The 11,220-nt window shown below is 41.2% G+C and overlaps 1 protein-coding gene across 1 annotated transcript; it reads right to left on the bottom strand.

The window, feature by feature from the left end:
• Window positions 1-105: 105 nt before the first annotated feature.
• On the bottom strand, window positions 106-11,118 carry LOC114426311 (interferon alpha/beta receptor 2-like). Its single transcript, XM_028393627.1, has 6 exons — window positions 10,960-11,118; window positions 10,551-10,683; window positions 8,776-8,951; window positions 7,447-7,598; window positions 1,458-1,620; window positions 106-410 (listed from the first exon to the last, which is right to left on the bottom strand). The coding sequence occupies exons 1-6, from the start codon at window positions 10,997-10,999 to the stop codon at window positions 268-270; spliced, it is 807 nt and encodes a 268-aa protein (XP_028249428.1). The 5' UTR covers window positions 11,000-11,118; the 3' UTR covers window positions 106-267.
• Between the last annotated feature and the right edge of the window lie 102 nt (window positions 11,119-11,220).

Here is an 11,220-nt window from a genome sequence, read left to right on the forward strand (position 1 = left end):
TGAGTGGAGAGAAGCTTACAGCAACACAAGACCTTTAAATCATTGGATGATTCCAATCTAAAAACAGATGCTCATAGATATGATACAATGAAATGAATTTCTATGTTATGATTGCTTTTGCTTTAATAATATCTTTCAAGTCAATAACTGTAATGATTAAATACGTTTTACATGCAAATTATACCTACTGCTTTTTAATGCCTTTTACATTGTGTACTCAATAACAAACTACTCAGATGAATTAAATGAAATGCATTCTTAGAACTTTTAACTGATAGTGAACAGTGGATTTTTAAGGTCCCAACGGTGGTTCAGTAATTTGAAGCTCAGCTGACTGCCATAGATGACATGTCCCATAAGGAGAAATGCTAGCACACAGATGGCACCCAAGAAGCCAAAGATCCTGTACACTGTGAAACATGAGCACAGCAGTATGAATTAAATACATGAATTTGTAATGTTTCTATGTACACAGACAAATTACTAGTGGAAGGATTACAAGCACAGATAGCTTATTTATGCTTCCACATATCAATTTGTGGGATCCCATTCTTTAGGTACTGTTCTTAAGTTAATCTGAAGGTCACACAGAGGGCTGTAGCGATTGATTCTGCAAATTTGACCTCATGCACTAACCCCACTTTGTAATTTTATGTGGCATACCACTTCATGGCTGAGTTGCTGTCCTCCCCAATTGCAGCCCATTTTTTCAAAATGTTTTGTAGAAGCAGTCTTTATGCCTAGGTGCTTGATTTTAATACACCTGTGGCCATGTAAATGATTGGAACACCTGAATTCAATTATTTGGATGGGTGAGTGAATACCTTTGGCAATATAGTGTACCTGTAAATTATTTTATTTCTGGGATTTTCAGGAAGAGGCTACGCTATTTATTTTATAAAACTTTCTGCAACAGATTTTACTTCTTCTATTAATGTTTTTTAATTCATGGAAGATTCATGTTAAAAAAAACAGACATTTCATTTACATAACAAAACACTGAAGGTAGTAGCCAAGCAGGCATTAATATTATCTGTAGCAGCATCAAAGGTGTCTGTGTTGTACCGTAGACTACAGAGCCCCAGAAGGGACATGAAGAAAGGGAGAAACTTTTGCAAGATTCAGAGAAGAGAGGGGTTTACTTTCAGGTCAGTAATTAACTAAGCTTTGCAAGATCCTGCAAATCATATCGTAAAAATAAAACAAAATAAATCTTCATGTCCTTTCTAGAGCACCATAGTAAATCGTACAGGTCAAAAGTCAAAAATAAAAACCAAAGCGGTTGAATGCATCTTATTCATCTGCATTTCTGGTCACAGGTCACATAGTTTCAATCTTCTGGCTTTTGGCCTGTTATCTCATTTTCTATACAATGTAAAATACAATAACAAAACATGCATTTGATGCCTAGTAATCAAAGTTGACTGCAGAAAAAAAATAAAATCTGTAACACGTACGTGACTCTCTGGATGAAGGAGGGCTAGTGAAGGCACAGACAGGTTTACTGGCAATGGTGTTGTGGTTGAAAAACAACTTGGCAGTGACAGTCACACAATACTCCATGCCAGGCTGAAGATAAGGGATGATGGTCTTCTCTTTGTAGGGTACACTTAGCATGAACTAAAAAAAAAAACACAGAGCAACACAAGGCCATGAGGCAGGCAGCACAAAAAGGACGTAGCCTCATTTTGGTGGTGCAGTAAACTATGTGATTGCTAGCCATTTATACTTCGGCAATATACAATTACATTAACCAAGAAACTAAGGATTTAATTAGAAAGCAAGAACAAAAACACACAGGAACATGACAGACACACAGAGTTGCCAGAAAAAAAAATCTAAATCTTCTCAGAAAATTGGGGAGGTCTGAGCCCCTCCATCACTTCCTGAAGACATTTCCTGAGCTAAGTTCAAAACCACCAAAAATTGAATTCCTGCAAAATGTGCACAGGCAGCGAGAGTAATCACCACTGTCAGGGTTTGTGTGAGGTGTGGACACAGTTGCAGAGGCATGGAGCGGTTCAAAAAAATCAAAAGGTCTTTAATTCTGAGCCAAGAGGGCAAAAACCAAAAATATAACAAAGGATCATACGTGGCGTGGCAAAAACTCAGAGAAGCGAAACGAGGTTCTTAGCATAGATTCAATAAGTTCAAAGCTCAAAACATGATGAAGCATAATCACCAAGAGGTTCACATATTCTAGGCTGGCAAGGCACGAACACATTCCCACAATGACAAGACAAACTAGCAAAGACAGAGGGGAAGACACAGACTATATACAAAGGGAGTAGGGAAGATAACGAGACACAGGTGGCACACATTAGGGCAGGGCAGGTAATCACACAAGGTGGGAAACCACAGGAAGTAAAACAGAAGACAATACACAAGGTGGACAGGACCATCAAAATAAAACAGGAAAGACAAGACAAGGCAAACACAACAACTAAACAAAAACCCAGAGAAACAAAACACTAGCCCTACCAGAAAATAACAATAACTAAGCACAGATTAAACCAAAACCCAAAACAAGGAAAACAAATTCAGAACTAAACACCTGGTTGTGACAACCTCACTTGTTGGCAAGCTATAAAATTAGGCCAAAAACTACACTTCTGCAATGAGCCATTTAAGGCTGTTTCCAAAAATTACTCAATTGCCACAGATTGTGGCAAAAGCGGTTTTGGTTTCGATTGATACTCACACTTACAGTACACTATAACCCAGTCATCAGGTTCACACATGTTTATGTATTTGTTATTTATTAATTGCCACCATCATATCCTCATGTTTACACTCCTCTAAACTGCACTTGGTTATCAGTATGTGTGGCCAAGGCTTTTGTATTTTCTATATTATATTTGATACTATATGTGAAAACTCAGGTGCGTCCATTTCTTCTGATCATCCTTGAGATGGTTCTACATCTTCATTTGAGTCCAGCTGTGTTTGATGATACTGATTGGACTTGATTAGGAAAGACACACACCTGTCTGTATAAGACCTTACAGCTCACAGTGCTGTTGGAGCAAATGAGGATCATGAGGTCAAAGGAACTGCCTGAAGAGCTCAGAGACAGAATTGTGGTAATAAATTATGCTTCACTTAAGGTTCCTAAGAGCACAGTGACCTCCATAATCCTGGTGACCAGAACTCTTTCTAGAGCTGGCCGTCCAGCTAAACTGAGCTATCAGGGGAGACGAGCCTTGGTGAGAGAGGTAAAGAAGATCACTGTGGCTGAGCTCTAGAGATGCAGTCGGGAGTTGGGGGAAAGTTGTAGAAAGTCAACCATCACTGCAGCCCTCCACCAGTCGGGGCTGTATGGCAGAGTGGCCCGACGGAAGCCTCTCCTCAATGCAATGAAAGCCTGCATGGAGTTTGCTAAAAAAACACCTGAAGGACTCCAAGATGGTGAGAAATTTCTGGTCTGATTCTCTGGTCTGATCAGACCAAGATAGAACTTTGTGACCTTTATTCTAAGTGGAGGACACCAACATTTGCTTAACAAATTGCACATTTTTGCTTTTGCACCTAGATTTCTTTTTTTATTATGCTGTAAATAATGTTTACTGTTACTGTTTAATTTTTACCGTTAGAGGTATATTTTTTAGTATGCTTGAGTGCCTGTATTTTGCTGCTGCAATAGCAAAATTTTCCAGCTTGGGATGAATAAACTATTTTCTATTCTATTCTATTCTATTCTATTCTATTCTATTCTATTCTATTCTATTCTATTCTAACAGTGAAGCATTGTGGTGGCAGCATCATGCTGTGGGGGTGTTTTTCAGCTGCAGGAACAGGACGACTGGTTGCAATCAAGGGAAAGATGAATGCAGCCAAGCAATTCCTCTTGGAGGAGCGGGGAGTGCAAATTGGTGCATGGCGTGGTGTTTTCAAAATGACGGACTTCTTGTACATCATGGAATTTTCGTCCAAGAGGCTTTTTTCCTTGTCAGGAGGCGATACATCAGTGTACCCAGTGTCAAGTCTGTAGCAGCTGCGGTGAATATTTTCACACTTTAGTGAGTAAGTAAACATTTTAGTTGGGGGACAATTTTGGGTAAAGTTTGGTGTGTTTTTGAGCATGTTCAGGGGGTCAAAATTGCAACCAAATCAGAATCACAATAATAATTCCTTGCATTTCAATAGGGCTCTCGCTCTTCACACACAATAAAGCAGATCGAGGAGAAGACAGTTAATGTAACTGGGAGGTTTGAAATGCACGTGTGGTGATGCTTTAGTCCGAGTTAGTGAGCACAGCTCTGACAGTCAGAGAAGATGAGTTATACAGTCTGATGGCAGAATGACTTCCTGTACTGTTCCTTGAACAGTGGGGCAGCATTAGTCTTTTGCTAAAGCTGCTTCTCAGTCTGTCAACAGTGTTGTGGGGGGGTCATTGTCAGCAGTTTAGCCAGCACTCTTTCCCTCGCCCCCTCCTCCAGGTTGGCAAGCTTAAAGCCAACAACAGACCCCGCCTTTTTAATGAGTTTGTCCAGTCTGTTGGCGTCCTTTGCTTTAATGCCTGATCCCCAGCACACCACAGCAAAGAAGATGGTGCTCACCATGACAGACTGATAGAACATGTGGAGCATCCTGCTGCAAACATTGAAGGACCTGAGTCTCCTCAGGATGTACAGTCTACTCATGCCCTTCTTGTTAACAGCCTCAGTGTTTGTTGACCACGCCAGTTCATTGTCCAGTTGGACACCCAGGAACTTGTCAGATGAGACTATGTCCACATCAGGGACTTGCAGAGACCTTTGGACGGACAGGTGCGAAAAAGTGAAAATAGGGCACATGGAGCATGAATCTGAAACACCATACAGAAACGCACTGTACAAAACTGGTTGACTCGTAGCAACTAAACCATGCACAAACATACCGGCACTGCAGAACTTGCTCACCGGGGCAGCAGTTTACTTCCTCGGTGTAGCCACCTGCAGTGGCCGTCAGGCCGACCGTCTTCCAGCTTAGCAGCGCTCAGGGCAGAGGGTACGTCGTGGATCATGTGACCAACGTAGATCTAAATTATTATTATATCAGTCCTTTTACTATTAACTAGTAAAAGGAATTACTACTAACTTAGAACATGACCCGCACTGTGGTGTTCAGTCTGTCCAGGGAGGAGTAAGCCCTCTGCATCATCAACCCCGACCTCGGGTTGATATGCAAACTGCAGTGGGTCTTGGAAGGGGCTCACCAGGTGTCTGAGGTGAGACAACACCAACTGCTTCATGACCTTCATAACATGGGTGGTGCTATTGGCCTGTAGTCATTCGGTGCCACAAGATGGTTTTTCTATGGCACTTCCATAGCACTGGAATCCTCTGAAGATGATGGCTCTGGTTTAACAGGGGCTGCAGTACTCCACATGAAACACATGATACTGGCCTCCCGGTACTCCCGCTGGGTCCCTGTGAGCACCTGCAGCTCGTCCAGAATCAGAATCAGAATCGAGTTTATTGCCATGTAAGTGAGAAACACATTACTAGGAATATGCCTTAGTGTCTAGTGCAAGAGTGCACTAAAAGCACCAGGGCAACCGTTCAAGGCACCCTTTTGGCTCTCGAAAATAAATTTGCAGATTGCGGTACATACAAACAATACAATCACATAATGACATTGACCCTTGATTACAGCACACGTGGTAACGTGATGGAATATTTTCATGGACACAGAGGATGGGAGAACAAAACAACAGATACGGAGGCAGACGAGAAGAAAGGGAGAAGTAGGGAGGGGAATGTATGTGCATCAGTTCCATGAGAAGTGTGTGCGATAGTATGACTGAGACCGCCGAGATGTTTACAGGCAGTTCACCAGTTGTCCTTGACGGGAGACAGGAGTTGCAGAGGAGTCAGATAGTAGCACAGCTGCTGGGCTATACTTCAGGGCCAGGAGAGGGAGGGTGGGGAGAGGGACAGACAGAAAATCAACCAAAACAACAATTTTCGATCTGTGATTAATTTGCCCAGATCAGTGATCAATCGGTCAGTCCAGCCTCAGTGCTCATTCGTCCCTTGCAGGTGCATGGAGAACCTTCGACATCTCTTCCAGCTTGCCAGATATTCCTTCCATTGAGATCCTCAAATGGTCGGACTGTCTTCTGATGTTGTTCACCTGCTTCCAGCCCTCTCTGGAGCAGGCTGAAATGTTGCAGATCAGCCTTTCAATCCGGTCCATCTTCTGATGTAATTCCGAGTTCCGAGGTCCCATGAGCCCAGGGTCTTGTTTGTGTCCACGCTTAGCGGTGGTGCCAATTTGCCAGCAGCGGCCAATACACTGAGCGACCAATTTATTAGCTCCATGTCAAAAAAGTATCCCAAGGATAGCAAAGCAGGGTGTTCAGGGAATAAAAAGTCACAAAAATCACAGGACAGGACAAGAAAGAACAGAGCAGAGCAGAGCGGGAGCAGTCAGAAACACGTCTGCACTCCTTGAAGGACAGATAAGAAAGATCATCCATCTTATTAGCCCGCGACCTGACGTTCCCTGTGATGATTGTGGGGACACAGGGTTTAAAACTCCTGCCTTGCATCCACGTCTTCTCCTCCTCAACTCGTTCGTTATTTAGGGCTTCTCTCCGTCCACAAAGGATGGTGGTCTTAGACCCAGCAGGTGATCGTGGGTGTAAACAATGCCGGTCTTCTGGGCATTACTGCTGGGGGCCATTAGTAACCCAAGCAACGCAAAAAGGAGAAAAAAGTATTCAAACCTCCGAGTCAACACGCTGGGAGCTGCTACTACAAGCTGCTGTCTGAGACAGTGCCATCTTAGGTCAATCTTAGGTTTACCCTCAAACAAGACAATGACCCTAAGCACACAGCTAAAATAACGGAGAGGCTTCACAACAACTCTGTGACTGTACTTAAATGGCCCAGCCGGAACCCTGACTTAAACCCAATTAAGCATCTCTGGAGAGAATGGCAGAAAATCCCCAAATCCAGGTGTGAAAAACTTGTTGCATCTTTCCCAAAAAGACTCATGGCTGTATTAGATCGAAGGGGTGCTTCTACTGAGCAAAGGGTCTGAATACTTAGGACCATGCGATATTTCAGTTTTTCTTTTTTAATAAATCTGCAAAAATGTCAACAATTCTGTGTTTTTCTGTCAGTATGGGGTGCTGTGTGTACATTAATGAGGAAAACAATGGACTTAAATGATTTTAGCAAACAGCTCCAATATTACAAAGAGTAAGAAAATGTAGTGAGGTCTGAATCTTTCTGTATCCACTGTATATAGTTTGTTTCTCCTCCTCACTAGGTTGTCTTGTGTGTTTCCCAACAGTTCCAGCCTTTCTGTATCTAGTTTTCGAGTGTTTGACCTTGCCTGTTTTCCTGTATTTTCCACTTATACACTTATCTCTATCTCTATATCTATCTATATTATTTGATACAAGATTAGTAAATACACTAGTATAACACATATACAATATACAATAACACATACCTGTGCCCCATCCCTGGTTCTTTGTACATGTAAGGTGAACTCTCTGTAGATGTCCAGGTGCAGATTTTGTTGGATAATTCTAGGAACTGTGAGCTGCAGGATCAAACAGTATCCACAGCCAGACACAGACACACCAGGAGGTCCCACTAAAGCTAAGGGCAGAATTAATTCACTTTTATTTAAAGGAATTAGAGACATTCTAGACATATTAAATTTAACTTCTTTTTTTCTATTTCTCTTAGAAATCTGGACAACAATTTATTTTGTTACCATACAAGTCAAATTATAACAAACCTTAATAATATAAGGAACTGGTAAAGTGATTAACCTACCCAACCACTAAAGTAAGAACTTTCAGGAGGCTACTTTAAAAGACCATGTCACGTACAACGCTGCTTGAATGCTTGTGAACCCTGTAGAATATTAAATGCTATTGGATAAATATAGAAAAACATCAGCAGATTGGAGGAGGTAGACTTGAATAGACTTGAATTTCCCCCATTTATGGCCATTTATGTCTGTCTGTCTGTGGATTTGGGTGTGGATTTTGAGATGGTTGTGTAACCTTTTCCAGCCTGATAAGCAGCAACAACTGTTTTTATGAGGTCCTCAGAAATCTCCTTTATGTCATTACACAGTTCTAAACACAATTGGATTTTTGGACAATTTGGACAATGATAAATCACTGTTTTTGTGAAACCTCTGAATAGATGGTTTCTAATTTGGCCTTCAAATAAACTGCTAATCCTTGAGGTTCACATACTTGTGACACACATATACTGTATATTTTATACTGTATATTGTATCACTTTTTTCTAATAAGTAAATGACAAGCTCATAACAGACATTTTCAGTTTCATTTAGGCATACATATATAAATTTCTAAAGGGTTCACAAACTGTCAAGCAGCACTGTAGGTATAAATATCTCGGATGTCAAAGTTTTATACCATGTCTCAATTAAAAAATTTCAGTGATAAATATTATTCTGTACTTCTCAGCTTAACTAGTAAGCCACTCACTTACACTTTCTATTTTAGTAAGTTCACCGTTTCTGTTTTTTTTACTGGGAATAACATATTTCTTTTACCACTTCTCATGAAATGATTGTGACGATGTGATTTATTCTGAGAGATAAAGTGTACATCCTTTCAAAAACGTGTAAAATTTAGGTTGTGCCAAACTAAACAAACAGCCTGTAAATTGTAAATTTTAAATTGATCGGAACAATCTATTTTATATTTGGTATGATCAAAATGCTACATTCTGTGTGCTATTAGTTATGCCTATAAACTCCAATTTTAAAGATATGTGGTGTTAATTATCTCACTGTTTAATAGGGGCTGGAACCACTCTGATACAGTCCAGTTGGAGGTCTGGTTGAATGTGACAGCCTGGACGCGGGCTTGATAGTGATCAAACGGGTCTTTGAAGGGTCTGGTAAGGTTACACATCTGTCCAGCCACCAGCTTCAAACAAGCTTCCACCGGTCTCCACGAGTGTTTCCTCCAATGTGAAAGAAAACACACATAAAGGCACACATCTCATCAGATGATGAGATTATAAGATCCAGTATTATAAACCAGCTGAATATGAAGGAGACTTACACCACCAGGTATACAGTTATTCAGAAAGGAAAGTGCCTATTTAGTATTGCTGAGTAGTTCAGAAACAGAAATGTAAACTTATGCAGTTGCACAACAAAGGAACATAACAGCACACAACTATGACAGCAGACATTTTCTAAAGACTATTGTGAAGATTGTTTTAGTCTGGTAAGAAAGCAGACTCTTAATGGCTAGATGCATAAGCAGTGTATTTAGCTGTTTTTCAGCTGTTGTGCTTAAGTGCTTTCTTTACCTTAACCTATTTTGGTCCACTTTGGACTTCTAATTGCCCTCCATCAACATCCTACAGTTGCTGTCACTGTGAAATGCACAGTCTTGTCCAAATTGGTTTAGCTGAAGAATAAACTGCTCAAAAACAATAAGGGAAACATTAAGACATTGGGTGTTGATGAATGAATTATTTAAACTGAAAATTGTTACTGATGTCCATCCATTCATCCATCCATTATGCCTTTTCCTTTCTGATGTTGTCCTTATAAAAGCATGTTCTATCATATAAAATGCCGTTTCTCTACTTTTCAAACGGAATCTCTCCTCGTCCATGGCTGTGGCTGTTTTTCTGCCGGTAGCGATGTTAAATCAGCGAGCGTTCAGTCTCACAGCGTTTTATTTTGAAAATCCACCGGAAACTCTTTTATTCTAGTGCTTGACTTCCTGTCTGCTCGATGTAGTTGGTGCAAATAGACGCGTGTTGGGCGCGACACATCTCCAAAATAGAACTGCCGCGTATCACTCGCGGAGCAGCGCGCAGCAACGCTTCTGGGCCGCTTCTAAAACGCGCTCCTGCGCGGCCGGTGTAAATACTCTCTCTCGCTTGACGCTGCGCTGCAGTTACGCGTGTGGGGTTACGCGTCGGGGTAACTTGTCAATATGACCCCAAACTATTCGAACTCTGGTACCTGAGGCAGTGACTTGTCCCCAATCCAGGCAGGGCATTTCACCCCTTTACGGCTTAGGACCATGGCCTCCTTTAGAGGTTTCATTCCTGCTGTTTTGCACTACCACTCCAGTAAGACCTAGAGGTCTTGGCTCAATGACACCAGTGTTACCAAAAGTAGGGATGCAATCCCTCAGCCAGCAAGTCAAGACACCATCCATATCTTGTTTGTGCAGAGAAATTCTGTCCCGCTGGTCCTTCAAGCTCTTTATCAGTTCTAGCTGTTTAGTTAGGATATTACAGGTTTTATGCGAGTGGATCCCTGTAAAGCTGTTAATGATTGTAAATGAAACATCTTAAAAGAGTTCTAAGAAGTCTCGGGGCCTGTTTAATCAATGCTGCTTCCATCTTAATCCTGTTGTGTCCCTGAAAGCACAAATGTATTTCCATTCTTTTTTTGTCTTTATTTACCCCTACTTATTAAAACCATGGAACCCAGAGAGTGACAGTGGCATTTCAGAAATCACCTAGTCAAATTTACAAGCACATACATATAAGTGTATGTGATTTCTTTACTCTACCTACAGCTGTCCTAAATACCTGGAGCGGTAGATCTGAACTCTGAAGTAGGCATCAGAAGGGGTCTTGGGGCCAGGCAGGAAGCTGAGAGTATGCTCCATGTTGAAGGAAGAGATGGAGACGTTGGAAGGTGAAGAAATGGAAATGCACATAACTGCAGAGTATAAAACAGCAACGTTACAATTTGAATTTTAATAACATTGTTTATAAATCTATATTCGTCCCATGACTAAACCTGGAAAGTGTTTAATATTAAGAAACATTTCATGGAGCTAAATAACATTTACTTTAACAGTAGGAGGTTAAATGCTACCATGATAGTCCCCCTCAAAGCACTACAGTATACAAAGCAGTTCAGTGTAAGCACAAATTCATCTCACAAATTCCCCAAATTAAACCATCCTTCTCTCGACATTCCATGGAGCATTACCAAAGTGTATATGCAGCAGCAGAAGTGTCCACAGCCCCATCGTCCTTCTATGGTCTGTGTTATGGCTCCCAGTAATATTTCTGGTAAGTCCTCATGACATATAGAGGGAGGGATGAACGAAGAAACAGACTATATACATGTGTGTGGGGGTTGGGGGAAAAACACTGTTATCATATAATGGTGAGTTTCTGTTTCCTCAGAAGTCCCTCCCAGTGCATTCTGCACTTCAAATCTTGCAGTTTGACTCAGCAAGCTTTCAGT

This window comes from Parambassis ranga, chromosome 21 (assembly GCF_900634625.1).
Source record: "Parambassis ranga chromosome 21, fParRan2.1, whole genome shotgun sequence".
In the NCBI taxonomy this organism is placed as follows: domain Eukaryota; kingdom Metazoa; phylum Chordata; class Actinopteri; family Ambassidae; genus Parambassis; species Parambassis ranga.